A 20,659-nucleotide genomic window follows, 5' to 3' on the forward strand; every position below is an offset into this window, starting at 1 on the left:
ATAACACGGGCATCATATCAACCTCTCACTATTTACCACTCTGCAGTTAGGATTAACTTAATAGTGCATATATAAAGATCCAGAAGACCAGTAGGCATTTCCCTACACAGTGCAAGATCAACTCGGAAGCAATAGTAAAGATTAACTCATTAACCAGTGTTGGCAGTTTGTGTCAGTAATTTAAACTTCATTGTGATCTGTGGTGTAGAAAATAATGGCCAAAACACTATTCTCTTACCCGGAGAGTGATGCACGTTATTTTTATTTAGTGATGTTTTAAAATTTAAACAAATAAAAGCTGAAATGTTTCATCTTTTGTGCCTATTTTATATAAAGAGTTGGTCAAATTACATATATACAGTGGTCCCTCGCTATAACGCAGTTCACCTTTTGTGGCCTTGCTGTTTTGCGGATTTTTTTGTGCAATATTCCATGTTTTTTTTGTTTGCTAGTTTAGTTTTTTTAGTTTTGTTTTTTTAGATCCTGATTGGCTGTAGACCATTGTCAATCAATCTCATGCCGTGTCTCCTGTACAGTACAGAATGTGTTCAGCTTGTTAAATTTACATAAATCTTTCACTAGCAGTGTGACTCTGAAGTGCTGCTCTGTATGTTTGTAGGTTTTCTCCCCAACAAACACAACAATGTCGATGAAACGTTTTGCAACCGCGGGTGCCTTTGGTGTCATTCTACAGTATAGTACTGGACTTATTTGAAGGCTTGAGCTCTGAGAGTGTTTAAAAGAGAGAGAAAGGTGTGAAAATGTTTATGCATGTCTGAGAAAAGTGTATAAAGTGTGCCATGAGGAGGTTTACAGCCTGAAAACATCTATAATAGTTGTAAAAAAATTAAGTTGGCTACTTCGCGGATTTCACCTATCGCGGGTTATTTTTAGAACATAACCCCCGCGATAAACGAGGGACCACTGTATTGTAAAAAGGCATAATTTGTAGAAGCTACCCTAATGCAGACTTACCTGCACTTTCTTATTTTTCTATTACGAGTTTGAGCATCTTTAGGCTAATTGGTCAGGTTTGTTGTTTTGGTTTACTTTTATCAACCTGGTTCTTTGCAACAGCCAGCAAGAACAGCTTTTGCTCTTGCGTCCTTCTACAGTTTGTCACAGTCTAGCTGAGAAGCTGACTGTGTGGAGTGAGGAGGAGGACCCGAGTACAAACATGCAAAACAAATCTTTAATCTATCTAAGAACAAGCCGTTTATTCAAGGCCGGAAAACATTACAAGAGGCAAAGGCGAAACTAAACAATAACCTAAACTTGGTGACCTAAGATTAAAACATAAAAACAAACCTAGAAACATGACATAGCATGAACATAGCAAACGACCCAAAGAAATGAATGAAAACACACAGACTAAATGCACACAGGAAGTGCGCAGGGGAAGTGGAAACACATGGGGAAACAGCTGATTAGAAAGAACATAATGACATCAGAGGGAAAAGTAAACTTAAACCTCACTGAATATAGAAACACAAGACTTTCAAAATAAAACAGGAAACATGGAGAGACAGGACAACACAAGCTTGACAATGACATGACAGACTAGACAAGAAACAAGACACAAAAGCCAAGGAGACAGATGATAGTAATGGCTAAACTAAAACTCCACTAGACCCCAAATAAGACTAACACAATAACTTATAATCACAAACTTTACATAAGAAACTCAAAAATACAGAATAAACTCAAAACGCCAGGTCAGAAACATGACACAATTCTTGCTAGCATGCTTTAAGCAAGCGAAGTTGTTGCAGTCCAAAACTACAAGATGAATCTGAGGGGTGTACTACAATAATGGGTTGAGCCATCTCTGTGTCTTGAAAGTGGTGCTTTACTGGCCAAGTATGTGTACGCATACAAGAAACTGGGGTCCAGACAATAACCACATATGGAGCATATTATTGGAATAATATGTGCAGATATGAAATCAGCACCAACTGAACAATCAGTTCTCTGGAAAATAACACTACTAATCCTGTTGGTCTTCTAAGCACGGATGGTAGGAGGGTCTAAAGTTTTTCTGATCATCAATTTTAGGGTAAGTGAATCCAGATACAGGAAAACTGCCCTCAGTATACTGAACTTGCTTCATACTACAAAGCCTGGGTTATGTGTTTAACAGAAAACTCAGACTTTAAGCTTGACTTAGCTTTCTGACCCATGCACTTTGCTTTTTATTACAAGTATCTGTCTTGTTGATTAATATCAGGCCAAATATTTAAAGATTGTGACGATTTCTTCATTATTAAGACTTGTACGTCTAAATTTGAAGCATGTTATCTGCAAAAACATGACGGGCTCATCAATAATGTATTGTTTACACAATGACAGAAGAATCATCTAACAGAAGAAATTTAATAGAAAGTTGATTAGTGCTTGGTAGGAGCCATATAATCCCATCCTGGGGACTGTTTAGGACGCAATGCAAACTTTTTTTGTTCATGTCTTCCAGCAACGGTCTTCCTGGAGTTCTGGAAGAGACGCAGAGCTGTCCTCGCATATGACTGGGACCTCATTGACTGGGAAGAAGAGGAGGTAAAAGTCCTGTAGCTTATCTGCTCCCTTTAACATAAATAAATAGTATGAAAAGAAATTAGGAGGGAAAAGATAGTCAATTATATTTCTAGTTATTTCTTTTTTTCTTGAACAAGCACTTCTTCCCTGAAGAAATGTTGGCCTACTCATACCCTTTTCAGTCCATGTCAATCTCAAAGCATATATTTAAAAAGGTGGAGATGGTGTACTAAGAGCCTGTGTCAAGTCTGTCTCAGTTCATTTTATGAGTCACTGAAAATCTGCAGCTCTACAATTAAAGCACGAACAAACTAAAGACCCACACAGCTGTCATAATGTAATTTCTGTGGGTTTTTATGTTCTCTCCTGTCTTGTGTATCAACCTCCAACCATCATCTGTCAATCACATAATAGATAGTGAATGTGTTCTTTGAAGGCTGCTCTTCTTTCGATGTAAATGTGATTCAGAATTTCAATCTGCTTTGTACGTAACGTGAGAAGACAGGCTTTTGGTCAGAGCTTGAGGATATAAGGGTGGTTTGCAGCCACTTGGTTGTGCCTCTACACTGTCCCAGCTTGGCTATTATATCCTGTTGCTATGTGTCAGGCACCTTTGGACACAGCCTGCAGTTTGAGTCCTGTTGGCTGTGCTAGACTCTTGCCCAAATAGATCTGGTGCTTAGGGCCGGTTCTTGTGCTGCCATAATCAGAACCTCTGTGGCCTTTTCTAGCCGCTGGTAGGATTTCTTGACGTCAGAGACTTCCTCTATCTGTTGGTGGTACATCCCATGATACCCATGATCTGTGCTTTACACAGTTCGTATTAAATATTTGTGCTGATACCCTGAAGAAGAAGCTTTCTCCGTGGTAACCCTTTTAAAAAAAGTAGTACTTGTTCAGTCTTTTTCTAATTGCATTGACATGTCATGTCATTTATCCCACTAACTGAAGTCTGTTGAGTCCTTACGCTTTCCACTTCTGTGAAGATTGTGTTAATACATACCTCATACTGCCTGTGACTTGCACCCTCAATTATGCAATCCTGTGAAAAACTTCTCAGCAGAAATGGCTGCTAACTAGTAACTAAATGTGTGCTTTCTTACTGCAGTTTATGCTCATATGTGTAGTCTGTTATCTTTCAGGAAGAAATACGCCCGCAGTTTGAGGCCAAATACTCAAAGAAGGAGAGGATGAACCCTATATCTGGAAAACCTGAACCTTACCAGGCCTTCTCTGACAAATACAGTCGCCTCATCGTTTCCACATCTGGAATATTCTTTATGGTGAGTTTCTGGAGCAAGTGAGCATTAAGTAAAAGATGTGTTACTAAATGTGTCAACTGCTTTTTGTCTGCAATTACAATTTCCATTGTTCCATCTAAAACTAGACCTCTCAGTTTATAGACTGAAAAATTCAGTTATCATATATACATTCATAAGTGTTTACAGTTGAAATGTTCTCTTTTTCTTGTCACGTCACAGATATTGGTGGTGATTGCTGCCGTGTTTGGCATCGTCATTTACCGAGTTATCACTGTCAGTACCTTCGCTGCCTTCGGCTGGGCTCTCATCAGGAACAACTCTCAGGTGGCGACCACGGGCACGGCAGTATGCATCAACTTTTGCATCATCATGCTCCTTAACGTGGTAAGTTTCTGCTATTTTTCGACTGCACTGTGCAGAAGTAGAGCAATGACGAAATAGTTAATGCATTTATTTCAGGTGTGATAAATACTGTTTTAAATGTAACGGCTAATTCATGCATTGTATGAATAGTTACACGGATACATATAAGATTATCATTATCATTATTTTGATAGCTTTCTAACGCTTTTAACAGCATTTTTAGACAATAAATTTAGAGAAATACCTTGAGAAATACATTTAATTTCACCCTTTTTTACAGCTTTATGAAAAAGTTGCTCTGCTTCTTACCAATTTAGGTAAGCTGGTGACAGACAATTTTGCAATTTCTTTTTGTATGAATAATGTTACGATATTCTTAAAATGAACTCCTTCTTTCTGTTTAACCACAGAGCAACCGAGGACAGAGTCTGAGTGGGAGAACAGCTTTACTTTCAAGATGTTTCTTTTTCAGTTTGTCAATCTTAACAGTTCAACTTTCTACATCGCCTTCTTTTTGGGAAGGTGAGTAAGTCACAGGCAATTTACAAATACAGGACAGGACCAGTATTAGTTGAATCATGTAACCAGTTTCACACAAATATACGTAGCTGAGTTCCTATTACTTATTCTTACACTGGCTAGTTGCCTTGTTTAGCAAAGGGGCCTGTATATTTTACTGTGATATTAAAGTCATTAGGGAATATCCAAAAGTCTTAAACAAAATATACTGAATCCTTTAGTACAGCTGACCTATAAGAAAGCAATCACCTGTCATGGTTTGCCTCCACCAGTGTGTGAATGTGAGAGTGAATGAATAGTGGAATTGTAAAGCCCTTTGAGTGTCTAGAAAGGCGCTATATAAATGCAATCCATTATTATTATTTAAATCAGAATAGCCTTAATACATTTTAAAGAGATGTTTTTTTTTTGGGGGGGGGGGGTTGCTTGAATTGCTTGTATAGTTGTGAATAACCCATTGACAGAGATTAAGTTTTATATTACTTTAAACAGGAAGAGCATTTGTAAACTTTTGAAAATAGAAGTCTGTGGAGATTGCCTCATTTTTTTTTAGCCAGCTTCAAGTGGCCGTTCGAGGAACTGCAGTTTTTGGTGCATGATCATATGCTTCATCTTTCAGCCTTGCTGCTTGGGGATAGTTATCCTGATACCCTTTGAAGAGTTCACCTTTTGTGTAATTAGGGACAAATTGGAATTTTCCTGACGGTCAATGATAGTACTGTATGTGTAAATTATACAGCTGACGTTCAAATGCTGGTTGGTTGTTGGTTAGGTAAAAAATGTAAAATGTAGCTTACAAAATGTAACCTAATGCAGCGCAGTGTATCTCATTGAATCTATAACAGCATTGTATATTTTGTGTACTTCTGTTCTCGAAGCCTGTTTCTTTACACACATTATTGTGAGCACTTAGATCAGGGGTGGGCAATTCCAGGCCCCGAGGGCCGGTGTCCTGCAGGTTTTAGATCTCACCTTGGGTCAACACACCTGAATCACATGATTAGTTCGTTACCAGGCCTCTGGAGAACTTCAGGACATGTTGAGGAGCTAATTTAGCCATTTAAATCAGCTGTGTTGGTTCAAGGACACATCTAAAACCTGCAGGGAGACCGGCCCTCGAGGCCTGGAGTTGCCCACCCCTGATTTAGATTAATCTTCCAGCTTTTATTTGTTACACGAAATAAAATGCCTTTAAAGCCATCAAAATTGTCCTGTTAAGTACAGTTAGGAATAAGTTTAAGGTTTTCTGGATCTTGTAATTATCCAAGAGTAATAAAGTGTCACAGGAAAATTGTTTAATCTCTCTTAAAAGGACAACCAAAGGGATACAAAGATGTCTCAGGTCTTTCAGTACCAGAAAACTGGCATTTTGCATTACCAAGGCTTTCAAATCTAGAAGAGTTTTTATTTTTCAGTGACATCTATAATTTTAACCATCGGGTCCATTTTGATACATTTTACAGACTTTGAGCAAAGCCGTCTCTGGGCTTAACGTAGCTTATAGTGACGCTAAACATGTAGCTCTAATTGTGTGCTCTTTTATTAACTCCTTACTCCTGTTGTTTTTTTTCGACCCTTGGCCTACAGATTCACAGGTCGACCTGGTTCATATCTGCGTCTCATAAATCGCTGGAAACTGGAAGAAGTGAGTAATGACTTTCCTTTTCCCAGTGGGGAATAATCGCAAGGCATTATGGATTGACATATTTCTAACTTGGGCATTAAGCTATTACTGTATGGCTAACCACCAGGCATTTAACCCCCATCATTAGTAAGTGGTACTTCTGGGAACATGCAGGGAAATAATACAGTGGAGTGGTCTAAGGGGACAAAAGGCCTGAGCCGACGCTTTTAGGTGCTGAGCTAATGTTTTCCCTCAGCAGCAGAAATGGAAAAAGTCTCTATAATGTGACATGTACAGTACAAGTGTAGCCTCAGTCAGCCTTTCATTCCCATGCAGAACCATTATTGTCCTTAAAGACATTACTGCCTCGGCTGCACATTTAAAAAGCTGTTAAAGGTTGCAGGCATAAATCATAATCGTAAGTGTATGAAAAATAATTACAGGTTGTGACTATAGCCTTTCCAAAATAAACTGCACTTGCATTGCTGCAGTGGGTGTTTTCCAGCAAGTGATGCTTGCAAATCCTGTTAGACTCATGCTTATAACAGTGACTAGTTCTAGCGATCCTGGATTCCTTCTTGAAAATGAAACTCTTTTGTTTACACTTTAAAACACCATGTTGGCAAAGGCTAAAGTTTGATTTCATGCTATCTCTTTCTTGTCTCCTCAGTGCCATCCTAGTGGCTGTCTCATTGACCTCTGTATGCAGATGGGAATCATCATGGTGCTAAAACAGACGTGGAACAACTTTATGGAGCTCGGCTACCCGTGAGTTCCATTTGCCGCTGTAACCTTAAAATAATATAAACCTGTTATGTGTTTAGACAAAAAGCAGCATCTGGTGTAAAAAATAAAATATATGGAGCTAGTTACTATGGCAACCTCTTACGTGTATGTATATGGAGTAACTACAAAAATATATAATTCTAGCCCATTACTAGCCCATTTTATTTAATGCTGAATTGCAAATGCATCTTGCTATCCAAGCTAGCTAGCCAGTGCTAGCATTAGCTGGCAACTCTGTAACTCTACGTCATCTGAAAATTTGAAAAAAACAAACCAAAAAAAAACACAGTTATGGCAAAATTGTCAAACTGTTGTTCACAGCTGGGTACATCACAGTGGATACATCCGTCGTTTATATACAGTCTATGTTGGTCGAGAAACGTAGTGTCAGATTGAAAAGGTGCTGAACGTATCTGAATCTATTGCCATGGTAAACATTCATGATCCCCAGGCAATGAATCCTGCTTTTCTAACCTTGTGATTCATCATCTACTGCAAAACTGGTCTCACTCCCATTTTGTTTTTTGTTGTTTGATAAAGTGTTTTTCTCTTTCGTGCTTTTTATAAATTTATTTATTTATTTATTTTTAAATCAATCATTTGACCAGTACTTACTTATGGTCATTTACCTAGCTAATAACATTCCCATATTACTCAACTGTGCTTGTGTGCAGCTCCAGTTACCATATGGTTACATGTACTGTGTTTAAGAACAGATCCGGAGAGCTTTTAAACTTGAAAACAGCAGTCTCTCGTGTTCCGAAACACCTGGACTTAGTGTAGTTGCACAAGAAGATCATGCCCAGTTTTTTTTTGTTTTTTACTCAGACTGATGCAGAACTGGTGGACGCGGCGGAGGCTGAGGAGAGAACACGGCCAAAATGCAAAGGCTGGCTTTCCACAGTGGGAGAGGGATTTTAACCTACAGCCAATGAATGCCTATGGACTGTTTGATGAATACCTGGAGATGAGTATGTTGGATGCAAGCACAATATGAATGAAATACGCTTTGCTGGTAACCTTTGATATCAGTTCTGTATTTTAAGGCTATCCTAAAATGCACTCTACAGTTTAATCTTCAGAATTTATCTAAACAATTTTTTTATCTTGGTCCCAGCAGCTTCAATCCATGTTATGTAATTCTGACACTGCACTATATTGAATTAGAGCTAGAAGCTTTTCCACGTGCTTTAAGGAGCTTTAAGGTGCATTTGATGTTTTTGATCATTGTTTTGGATTTTCATCCTACAGTTTTTAAGTTCACCCATTCCCAGATTTGAAATCGCTCAAATAAATCCACTATACGCTTTCTTCAAGTCATAAAGAGCTGAACAGGACAGAAACTACTGCCTTACATTCATGCAGCAGCCAATAACATGACTCTAAATTCTTAAATTCCAGTCTAAAAAAAAACTGTTTGAAAGCATGATGAACATCTAAAGGAGATGTTGGACATCAGGCATGTTTTTGTTACATGCCTGATGTTCAAGGTAGCTAGTTTACCTTTATACAGTCTGGCTTCATTAAACCTAATAACCACAATCAGGCGAAACCTTCTCACAACACTGGTTTTCAACTCGATAAATAAAGGTTAGGGTCAACAGTATCATTCCTTCATATTTGTGCATGAGTAGATATGATTGTAAATCCCTTAAATGTATCCCTATTCTTAATGATCTTTATGATCCAGCCATGGTGATGTCAAACAGCCAAAAACTTACAGCGAGTAGTAAACAAACAGAGCCTTTTTTAATATCTGTGCACTGAGGCCTGCTCGAGCTTTGAGTGGTCAATAGACAGAGATTTTATAAATGTAGCTTGCTCAGGGTAGCAGGCTACTGTGCAGCATAAATGTCTGGATTTACCATGGCAACCACAAATCCTGCTTGTAATTAAATTGAGTAGAAATCACAACAACGGTCGCCTCAAGGTGCTTCTTATTGTTAGATAAAGACCCAACATTAATGCAGGCAAAACCCCGTCAATCAGACAGCCCTCTATGAGCAAGCACTTGGCGACAGTGGGAAGGAAAACCTCCCCTTTAACAGGAAGAAACCTCAAACAGAACCAGGCATCTGCCGTGGCCGGCTGTAGTGCAGGCCTCTGAAGTCTTGCACTGTTTGTTTCAGTTTTACAGTTTGGCTTTACCACCATCTTCGTGGCAGCTTTCCCTCTGGCCCCTCTCTTGGCGCTGATCAACAACATCATCGAGATCCGTTTAGACGCTTACAAGTTTGTCACACAGTGGCGACGCCCTCTGCCATCACAAGCCAAAGACATAGGTAAAGAGTAAAATGCAGTACGTTCCTTTATTACAGAAACACTTTCCTGTTTGTGGGGTGTCTTTGAAATCATTCTTTATTGGCAGGGATCTGGTATGGCATTTTGGAGGGCATCGGCATCTTGTCCGTCATCACCAACGCCTTTGTGATCGCCGTTACCTCGGACTTCATCCCCCGCCTTGTTTACGCCTACAAGTACGGACCCTGCGCTGGTCAGGGCCGAGCAGGGGAGGGGTGAGGGATGATTTCACAGTTTTTGCTTTAATTCTGTGTTGCTGCATGCTGCAGTTGGTAAAATCATTTCCCGTATGTGCCGCAGGTGCATGATGGGTTATGTCAACGCCAGTCTCTCAGTTTTCCGGGTGTCAGATTTTGAGAGGAGGTCGCACCCCAGGACGAATGGCTCGGAGCTGTTTGGAGAAGCCGTGAAGTACTGCAGGTGGTGTGAGAAGTGAAAAGCTGTTATTTTGAGGCAGCTGTAGAAAACAGAAACACTGTGGGAAGAGAAGTTTGTTTATTTTAAAAAGGCTTCAGCTAAAAGCACAGGGTCAACTATAAGATAATCCACTACTTTATTCACAATTCTGGTAACTGAGTGATCTTACTGAGATCCACATTGAACTGAAGTTACAGAACATCATTTTGGAAACGCCCCATTTTCTGCCAGTATCCCAATTTTCCTGCTCACTAATATGAGTACCGTAATTGTCGGGCTATAAGCCGCTACTTTTTGCACAAGCTTTGAACCCTGCGGCTTTTAGTCAGGTGCGGCTTTTCTATGGATTGTCCATGATTTTTGTCATATCGTAAGACGATTTGTTTTGTGTGTTCCGCTGTTGTACGGCACTACGTTGCCTGGCGGAAGGATCGGGGTTCAAGAGTGGTATGTTAGTCACATGTCCGTCCGCCAGGCAACGTAGTGCCGTACGAAGTAACGCGAAAAACAAACTTCAAAGTAGCGGTACGCTACGAGAAAGATGGTGAATGACTGACTTTTCTTCTTGTTAAAGCCGTGTTACTGCACCTGAGCCTAAAAGGTAGTCCGAATCTATTTTTCTGGTGTGCTGTAGGCTACTGTTATGTACTACATGTGCAAATATGTACCCATAACTTGTTTTTCAAAATATTAATAAAAGTGATCTCTCCAAACAGCCATCTCTTTCCTGACAATTCCCTTTGTGCATATTCTCTTACATATGATAAGTCAACATTGAAACACCTGCGGCTTTTAGTCAGGTGCGGCTAATGTATGTACAAAACATGATTTTCCCCGGATTTTAGCTTGTGCGGCTAATATTCAGGTGCGCTTTGTAGTCCGGGAAATACGGTAAATGAGTCATCAGTGTTTCTGTAGGATGAACTTTGACCTTTCTCTTTTTTCCCCTCCCCTTTTAGGTATCGTGACTACAGGGAGCCTCCAGATTCTGCAGAGCCTTACTCTTACACTCTGCAGTTCTGGCACGTCCTGGCAGCCCGGCTGGCCTTCATCATTGTTTTTGAGGTCAGTCTTTTGTAGTCACTGACAAATGACAGCAGGCTGCAGGCTGCCTTTGGAATTGGATTCCTTCTTATTATTTTGTCAACAGGTTTTCACCTTTCTCTCTTATTTATCAGGACCAACCAGCAGTGCTGTGAAAAAGTACTTGACTCCCTTCTTTCCCCCTTCAAACTAATTCTAATTTTATAGAAAGATAAAAAGAGTAAATGCAAATTTCAGTTTTTAAATTATGATTTCATTGATCAAAAAAGCTATCTTACCTCGACCTTAGTCTAGGTGAATTAGTTGTTGTGAACCATATTTTTTTTTAGAAAAATTTGTTTTAGATTACGAGCCACACCCAGGAAGACCTGTTGAATCAAGAATTCACTTAAATAGAACCTGTCTGAGAAGCTGAAGAGGTCTAAGAGATCTCATAAAGGAGGAACATCATGACACGATCTAAAGAAACTCAAGAAGATCTGAGAGAACAGATGAGAGACAAAGTCATCGACACCGGGGTGGAAGGGTTACAAAGGCATTTCTAAGGCTGAGGGAGGTCGTTATTCACAAATGGAGAAAACTTGGAGCATTCACAGGAAAGTCCACCCTTCCAAAATTTCTCTATGAGTGCATCAGCAACTTATCAAGGAGGTTACAAGAGAACTGCAGACGTAAATTGTCCCTAAAGGTCAAAGGTCATGGCTCAAAAATAAGAAAGACACTGGGCAACAATGGCACCAGGGGAGAGTTGGTGGAGACAGCCACAGCTGACCAAAAAGAACATAAAGGCTCGTTTCACAATTGCCAGAAACTATCTTACATCTATTCTATTCAATTCAATTCAATTTTATTTATATAACGCCAAATCACAACAAAAGTTGCCTCAAGGCGCTTCATAGATACAGAGAAAAACCCAACAATCATATGACCCCCTATGAGCAAGCACTTTGGCGACAGTGGGAAGGAAAAACTCCCTTTTAACAGGAAGAAACCTCCGGCAGAACCAGGCTCAGGGAGGGGCGGGGCCATCTGCTGCAACCGGTTGGGGCGAGAGAAGAAAAACATCTGCCATAAAACTAACACAACATCATACAAGCAGGCAGACATGGTTGTAACAGTGTGGTGATCTGGGCCTACCTTGCTGCTTCAGGATTTGGACAACTTGCTGTAATTGGTGGAGCCATGAATTATGCTCTCTACCAGAAAATCCTGAAGGAGAATGTCAGGCCATCAGTTCATGCCCTGAAGCGCAAGCTCACTTCTGCAGCAGGACGATGATCCCAAATACACCAGATAGTCCACCTCTGAATGGCTAAAAATAACGAAACTTCAGGTTTTGGAGTGACTAGTCAAAGTCTGAACTTAAATCTTTGACCTTAAAAGGCCGTTCATGTCTGAAAACCCTCCAGTGTTGCTAAATTAAAACAGTTTTGCAAAGAGAATGCCTCAATTTCTCCACAATGAAGTGAAAGACTCATTGCCAGTTGGCACACTTGATTGCAGTTCTTGGGCGGCACAACCAGTTATGTTTAGATGGATTGTTTTCCCCTTAAAAATAATTTAAAATTGCATTTTGCATTTACTGGTGTTCAATGATCTGAAACATGCAAGTGTTACAAATATGCAAAAAAGTAAGAAATCATGAAGGGGTTAAATATATTTTCATAGAACTGTATTTTTCTCAATATTTTTCTCAAATCTAAAAAAGCCTAATAGAGACATGGCTCTAGTGAATATTTTTAACCATGACCCATCAACTCAAATCATTTAGAGACTAAAGATTTGATGAATTGCAGAAAAGTGCAGCCACAGAAGCCCAGTCATGTTCTAACGTTGCTGTGACCAAAATAGAGTCATGCAATTTAAAAAAAACATGTTCTGCTTCCTGTGTTTGGCATTCTGAGCGACCTGTTCCAGCTTTCAGCGGCTGGAGGAGTGCACTCTTCTATTTTAGCTCACACGCTCTAAGTAACATTGCAACTAATCCAGATTTAGGAGGTGTAAAAAAAGCATTTTATAAATCCAGATTAGAGCTGCTCGGGTACAGTGTATTTATCAGAGAAGAGGCTCAAATAAACGTGTCACTCGGAAATTTTTTACCATCTTTCAAATCATTTGTTATGCTTTGTGAAGCATTTAACTGATAAAGAGCCAGTCTTTCCTATTAGGACATAACAATCAAAGAAGAAAAGCATTACTGCATCTTATCACTTCAAAGTTCTTAGCATAGTGGAGGTATAGCTCTGGGATTTCTGATAAAGTTCTGTGTTTTTGTAGCATATGGTCTTTGCCATCAAGACTCTGATCGCATACCTGATCCCCGACCTTCCCAAGGACCTGCGAGACAGAATGCGCAGGGAGAAATACTTGATCCAGGAGATGATGTATGAGGCTGAGTTGGAGAGACTGCAAAAGGAAAAAAACGAGAAGAAGAAGAAAGACAGGGTCCACCATAAGGAATGGCCCTGAACACACCAACAGGTACATGTAGAGAGATTTTCTTCAGCTCTATTAAGGCTGTATATCAAAAATGGCTACCACGATGTCATTTATTTGTTTGTGAAGACCAGCGTTGGGGTTGTTATTTAGGAAAAGTATTGCTTTATTACTTTTATTAAATGTAAGTATGTTACTGAATTACTCACCAGAAAGAGTAAAAAATTTTTACACTACTCGTTACATTACTTTCCAGTTACTCTGTAAAATGACCTGAAACACAGTGTCATGTAATTACTATTTAACAAACCTGAGGCTACAGTCCCACACATCAGCCCAAATCCCTATCCTAGTGAGGACAGGCCTACAATCTTTCTTTTAGTAGTTGCATATGAACACAAAGCAAAGAAACCTCAAAGGGGCTGCTGCAGTGATTCTACTTAAGTGGCATGAACAGGTGGAAACAGAGGCTTCAAGTCTGATGACTCATCATTTAACTAAGTGAAGATCAAGCCTATTAAAGATCAGCGTTTGGTTGCTGGGTTGGGGTCGGCATATACTCTGGGTTTTTGGCTAGCTTTGCCTTAGCATGCTGTCTGTGCAGACATGTGCAAAAAATAAAGTTGCTTTATCAGTAAAATGTGGCTTGTGGGCTTGTGTTAATTTTGTGAAATTAAAATAAAAGTGATGCACATAACTCCTCAAAGCTGATGCCGCTCCACCATTTTACTCCACCCAAATTCAGTTGATTGTAGTGCAAGTACACAAGACAAAAAAAAAGTGTTCGATGTGGGGTGGGTTTTTTTTCATTTCTGCTGCTGATAACTGAAGAACCTTTGTAACAGACGTAAAGAGATAATTGTAACTGCAATATAATTGCTGAATTTAGTATCATATTAACATATTACATTACAGTATTATGGACACATGTAATGTGATGAATCATATTACTTTGCATGCGTTGTATTAGTTACTGGTGTAATGTTTACTTTGTAATGCGTTACACCAGTACACTGGTGAAGACCCATGTTGATGGTTTAAAGTTATTAATTTGACCACTGCTGTTCTTTTAGCCGGTATTTAGTGCCTAAAATTAGAATACCATAAAGTGGATGGGCGACATATGCAGACATAAGTGTCTGCTAAGTCACACAGAGAGGTTTGATTTGTAGTGGCATTTACCGCTTTACTCACCACGTTCTCATCCCAACGCATAACATACCGGCGCATGTGACAGATCGTCGGTATGTTACGCATTCTGAGGCATGAGAGCCGAAAGGAATGAATCTATACATGTAAATGTGTTTTATGTTCTGATCATGAATCACTCTGGAAAACACTACGTGATAGGTTTAAGCTTATGGTTAAGGTTCTGGTTCAGGCTGGAAGCGAGGGCTGGAGCCTCTGCTCGAAGCGTGTGTTCCCACCACGAGCGGCATTCTGTTGGATTCAATTGAGAATCTGGAGCATCTCATAAGGACGCAGAAGGGTACCTCTCGCGTCACTATGAGACTCCTCGGGCTGTGAGAAATTGTCAGTATGTTGCGCGTTGGGAATGAGAATGTTCTGGCTTTACTACCTTTTAAAGATTTTTACCGCTAAGTTTTAAAAGTTTAAAAAGTCCGAGTTATTAAATACTTAGCGGTGTGACTCAGCTATAGAGACCAAAAGCCTTTTTTGTATAAGGCTGTAAGCGTCCCTGTTTCCGCTATGATGTTTTACCAAGGGGGTCTTTGGAGACAGTCTTGAGGAAATGCAGTATTTGGCATTAATGCATTAGCTTCCGTTTTCAGCTCTGGTAGTTGCCATTTACTCACAACTAGCATCTTCTTATGGGGACTACAAATTTCAGTCCACCAGAACAGCTGTTGCAGTCTTGTATTTACTCTAGCTAACTAGCAAATTGTGCTAACGTTTAGTTCTGACTGAAAATGTGAACTGATTGAAAGCCTGGTTTATGTTTTTTATCTATATCCAGTCTATCCACAGAAATTCAAAAGCCCATCTAATATCGACTTAATAAATGTACAGTTGTATGACCAGGAAATGAAAGTTCTTGTGTTTAATAAGTGTTATAGTCACTTTTAGTTGGCATTTTCTGTTACTGGACTAAAACCCAGACATTTAAATTCATTACAGAGTAAAGTTACTAAGCTACAGTTCAAGTTATTGCTCAAAAGATGACATTAAAAGCAGTTTTCTGCTGCCATGGATGAATGCCGTGTATATTCAGTACAAAGTGTATTCAAACTGCGATCCAAAAAAATGTAAATAAAGCTGTTTGTTTGAAATGTTTCTCGGTGTTTGCAAGCTTTACACGAGTGTCTCTTATTTCCAGGTAGTCAGCAGGTCTTTGGTTTTCACAGCACAGCAGAGGGAGAGTGCCGGGTTTCCTGCATGTACTGGACTCTCATCCCTTCCTCCTGCTATGTCAGACCAGCCCCTCCTGTTGGACAGTTTCTGAACTGCATCTAGCTCACCGTAACAGTGACTTTGGAGCCCATGTCTGCAAAACTAAGAGAAGTGCTCTGGAACATTTGGCAGTGGGATTTGCTACTTTTTCCCTTCCAGTTTGGACTCTCAGCAGGGTACATCTTCAGATCCTGAATGTAGATTTTAAGCAAGATGAAACTTTTCCACATTTTCTGTTTTAGATGAGAGGACCTACTCTCCTGAGCTTACTAGGTAACAAACCCTGTTTACATTTCTTCTTGCTAAGGGAGTTCACATTTTGCTTCACTGTAAATAAATGTATTTAAATGAATGTCAGGCTTATATGCTCTGCTATAGTGTAGTGCAAGAAAAATTAAGTAATGTAAAGACCTATTCTATCAAGGCTATGGCGCTGTCCACAGTTTGCCTATATTGGAAATGCTTTCCACTTGAATTTAGATTGATAACTGCAGTAATAAATATTATTTATTGTAAAGACATTTGACTTTCCCTTTCTTGATTATATCTTGAGTCAGTAGATGTTTTTTATTTAGACATTATTGTCATTAACACTGAAAAAAAAATGTCATGGTAAGTTTAATGCATGGTTTAAAAGTACAGGGAGACAACTGTAAAAATTGAATATGGAAAATTCTTTCACTGCATCCAGCTTTTTTTTTTTAACGTATTTTTACTTTTTTTTCATAGCAGGTGAGTCAGCACTCACTAAAAAGTGAAAAAGGTGTATTTATTTAATTGAGTTCCTACTTCAAGGAAACAGACTCATATATATTTCTAGTTAATTAATTCCACAGTAAAACCACAGAGGCAAAAATGTCAACTTTCTTTAGAGGTGCAAACCAATACGAACCAATGGGATAAAAACAGTCAGCAATAATCAAATGGATAATAACTTTATTAATGAGTATTTACTCTCATACTTCTTCTACAATTGGTTCATTATTTTCTTAAAATATATTTCCCAATGAAAAGGTTAAAATAAAAGTGAACATGGTAAAGTAACTATTTTCTGCTACTTCATAGAGTACTTTTATTACCCCGCATTTGAGAGGAAGATATCAGACTTCAAGTTACTTTTTTTATTTTAACAGGAAGTAGAACTCTTGAAATTAAGAGTCTCTTTTCGAGAGTGCTCTGAGCCAAGACAAACAACATGAGGTTCACAACTCTGATTTTGACCCAGGACTCTCTTCCCATGTGGAAAAGCACTCACCACTGGGTCACATTAACGAACTGAGGTCGAAGTCATCACTGAGAGCCACTTCTGGCTGCTCCCCTGCCATACGGGGTCACCACCACAGGTAGCTCCACATGTTTGTTTTGACAGTTTCACACTTCCTGATGCATCACCAAAGGGGATTATTGTCCCCGGCTAGAAATGAAGTAACATTTCACTTTCCAGGCAAGTGTAAAAACCAGTACTTTTCTACTAACAGTACACAATCAGAAAATGTAATTTTTGGTTTTATTTGAATCGTTCTCCTGAGTCTTGGTAACCAGGGAACGAAGAAAATAATCATTCTAACATGTTTTGCTAAAAGTGAAACCAATGGCTGTAACTTTTTTGATTGGTTACTCTTTACAAAACTGTCACTGACTTTTCCAAAGTCTGCCATCTCAACCAGATATCGTTAAAATGGTGCCAGATCCAAGTAAATTTAACACAGAGTCTTCTTTTTTATTCATTCTTTCTTGTATTAAGAAGAGCAACTTTATCTGTAATGGACTCTGTTTTGTAGGGTTGTATTGCTGTTTTTTAACATCACTTTCACTGCTCAAATCTTTCGTGACACCACCAGGTATTGAGTTCAGAGGTGTGAATTGTTGTGCATTTGAAATACTCTAATCCTGAGTAACGCCAGCATTTATCATCCCACACCAACAGAGGGAGTCAGAGCCTTAATTTGCAGTTCACATTTTGTTAACTGTGCAACCTCTTGCAATATTAATAATACCCCGATGAAGACAGAGCCATAGCTCAAAGCAAATTAATGAATTCCTATAAATTCCACGACAGCCTCTAGATTTGCACTCTTTTGTAGATCATACACAAAAATGAAGGAATCATTGCTATCATCAATAAGATGTTTTCCTAAGCCCAAACACATCTGTTTGTCAATGGTCTGTCACTATCTGGTCATTTTGAACATGCAAATAATCATAGATTAAAGAGCAGAGGATTGTCCTCCAGCATGGATTACTTTGGTGTGGTGGCCTTTGCGCAAGCTGCAATTTGATTATTAAAAGCAGGGGACAGAGGAGGCAAACTGTTTTGTTTCCTATTAAGGGGACTTTTCTCCCCTGTAAGAGGATTACCCCTGACACACGCTCAGGAGTTACATAAGGCTGTCAGAGGATAACATCTGACATTTCCTCATATCCTGTATTTTGGCAGTTCAGCACTCTGTGAAATCACTATAGTTGAAAGGTACGCATGCAGTGAAAAAGTAACAAGGCATATGTGGAAATTAGAATGCATCGCAGGGCAGAAAGAGCTAACCTCAGCATTTTCTCCTCTTACTGACAACATTTAAAAGAATCTCTGTGGTTTTCAGGTTATGTTGTTATAAAGCTCTGTATTCTCTGGATCTCAAATGGATCAAATGACTAAGTCTAACATGAAAGGTACTGCTTATTGTTTAGTGAAACCACAGAAAGTTGGTTGAAACCCTAAAGTTCCATTCACTCCTGTTCATTTAAGTGCCATTTTTAAATGCAGAATGCTGCTGTTTTGCTGTTTTTTTTAGCCAATAAACCCCCTGAGAGGAGGTCTCTGTGGCAAAACAGCCAGATTTTTGTCTGCAAAGGTGGTGGAGGAGACCAAAACAAAGATAAAAGGAGAGTTCACTCACTGGGCCCACGTCCTCATTTGAGGTTTGACAGCGTTTTAGTAGATAGAGGTGCATGGCTTAAACATGAATTGGCGAAGGCCTTGAAGGGGGCTGGCGGTGGCTCCCGGACCCCATCTCCAAAAAGTATTCTACTTACTTGCAAGCAGACAGAAACATAAATGCTTGTCAATACTGTGATTGTTGTGTGTGATGAATTTAATTGTTGGTAACGTGAAGGTCTTAGTCTCCTCATAGCTGCTTTAACAAGAGTCCCTGGGCTGTATTATTAGTCAAGGTAGCTTGGCTGATAAAAAAAAAATACAGAACATTGCAAACTTTCTTTAAGCATCTCACAGAGAGCTGACTTCAGACATTAAATGCTAGGAGTTGTATTCCCCCTAGCATTAAAGTAAATCAACAATTAGGAAAGCCAGACTTTGAAATTAATGCATTCATTATTGTGGCATCATGCCAGCTTCTGTGAGTAGCTGCATCAGCACCTAAACTTTTGTGGATAATTTTATTTTACTGCTGGCTCTAATTTGGTGGACTTGCACAGTGATTTACATACAAATTTAGAGGAAGAGGAAAAGACAGTCATTTGTTATAATGGCTAGTCAGTTCCCTGTTCCATTTAAGCACTGTGGTGTGTAACCACAACCGGTGGGCAGCCTGCTGAAACATTGCTACATCTAGTTCACAGCCCCCCTGCTACCTCCTCCACTACACACCCTGTTCTCCACATATCCTCACTGCTTCAGTGATTTTGACTTCTTCCCCCCAAAATGAATTCTCTCGCTCTCTCTTCTGAGGACCTGCAGCTAGCCAGGAGTCTGTGATCCTAAGTCGTCACATTTACAACCCGAGTCAGCATGAAGCCATTGCTGTGTGGTGGAAAATATCTTGCCTGGATCCTGTACCAAAGTTGACACCATAAGTATCAGGCGGTTGCCTTCACATCACATATGATGCAAACATTTGATTATCTGCAGAGATCCCGAAGGAACAGCTGCACGTTGAGGATGGCCTTCTTTGATTTCTTAAGTGCATTTAATACAATTCAGCTGCTGCTGCGGAGAGAGAGAGAAGCAACAGGAAATGTCAAGGAACATGCCCACCATCCCATGGATCATTGACTACCAGACAGACAGGCTGGCTATGTGTTGTAGAGAAGCTCTTCAGGGAACTGTGCTTACTCCATTCCTGTTCACCTGGTTGAATTACTGAGTGATGGACAGGAGGACGAGTGCAGGGCACTAGTAGAGGATTTTGTGTAGTGGTCTGGAAGAAATCAACTTCAGAAGGAAAAGGATGATGTCTACACTGTCCATGTCTGGGTTCTGTTTCTTAAGTAAACTGAGATGCTTCAGTGTCTGCAGTGATGGAGATTTTCTATCACTAGTGCTGGTGAGTAAAGTGTGCTTTGCTGTGGTCTGCCAGGGGGAGCAGCATTGGACGTAGTGACACTAAAGACTAAAGACTGAAATTCAATATTTTTGATTCTTGGTAGAGAGGTCCCTGAACTGTTATCCCTCATGGATCGTCCTGACCACCCTGTGCACCATTTACAGGCGAGAACACCTAATTAATGAATTAATAATGAGAAAGTATTATATAAAATATGTAATACATTAGTATTATTAATAATAAATATTTTTTAAATCTTTTATAAAACTTTATAAAAGTTCATTTATACAGCTAATTGTTGTTGTTGTTACAAAATAATTTTTGAAATATGGGATAAATAACATATTTCTTATTCTTCTTATTATGAAACTTGCGGGATGAAATCAAATGCACATACAAAATAAAGCTCACAGCTTCATCATGGCTTCAGGTACAGATTCCTTTACAAATTCTTTCTCATGTGTAATATTTGCATCGATCAGTGGCTTAAGCAGAAGGCCAGGTGGCTGGCAGCACATGTTTTCTCCCCCTCATAATGTAGACAAATCTCGCCGTGTGCCAGAAACCCGCCTTCTTTAAATGTCAAGGCTCCAGCTGCTTACTCTGTACACAGTTAACGAGCACCTCTTGGAAGCTGCCTGGCAGACTGTTTGCACACACTCAAGCCTTAGACAGCAAGTCCC

At 39.5% G+C, this 20,659-nt stretch overlaps 1 protein-coding gene across 1 annotated transcript in view; it reads left to right on the forward strand.

Moving 5' to 3' along the window:
- LOC308399519 (anoctamin-4-like) overlaps positions 1-16,095 on the forward strand; it is a gene marked incomplete at its 5' end in the record, with an annotated part of 53,553 nt that extends 37,458 nt beyond the window's left edge. Inside the window, 14 exons of the mRNA XM_080886834.1 lie at positions 2,471-2,553; positions 3,675-3,815; positions 4,014-4,178; positions 4,438-4,474; positions 4,568-4,679; positions 6,264-6,321; positions 6,971-7,068; positions 7,915-8,057; positions 9,216-9,368; positions 9,455-9,602; positions 9,688-9,807; positions 10,764-10,869; positions 13,126-13,329; positions 15,623-16,095. Coding sequence (XP_080742960.1) covers positions 2,471-2,553; positions 3,675-3,815; positions 4,014-4,178; positions 4,438-4,474; positions 4,568-4,679; positions 6,264-6,321; positions 6,971-7,068; positions 7,915-8,057; positions 9,216-9,368; positions 9,455-9,602; positions 9,688-9,807; positions 10,764-10,869; positions 13,126-13,317 — 1,556 coding nt within the window. The 3' untranslated portion in view covers positions 13,318-13,329; positions 15,623-16,095. The remainder of the gene's footprint in view (positions 1-2,470; positions 2,554-3,674; positions 3,816-4,013; positions 4,179-4,437; positions 4,475-4,567; positions 4,680-6,263; positions 6,322-6,970; positions 7,069-7,914; positions 8,058-9,215; positions 9,369-9,454; positions 9,603-9,687; positions 9,808-10,763; positions 10,870-13,125; positions 13,330-15,622) is intronic.
- Positions 16,096-20,659: the final 4,564 nt, after the last annotated feature.

The sequence above is a fragment of the Rhamphochromis sp. 'chilingali' genome (assembly GCF_963969265.1).
Source record: "Rhamphochromis sp. 'chilingali' genome assembly, chromosome: 7".
NCBI lineage: Eukaryota > Metazoa > Chordata > Actinopteri > Cichliformes > Cichlidae > Rhamphochromis > Rhamphochromis sp. 'chilingali'.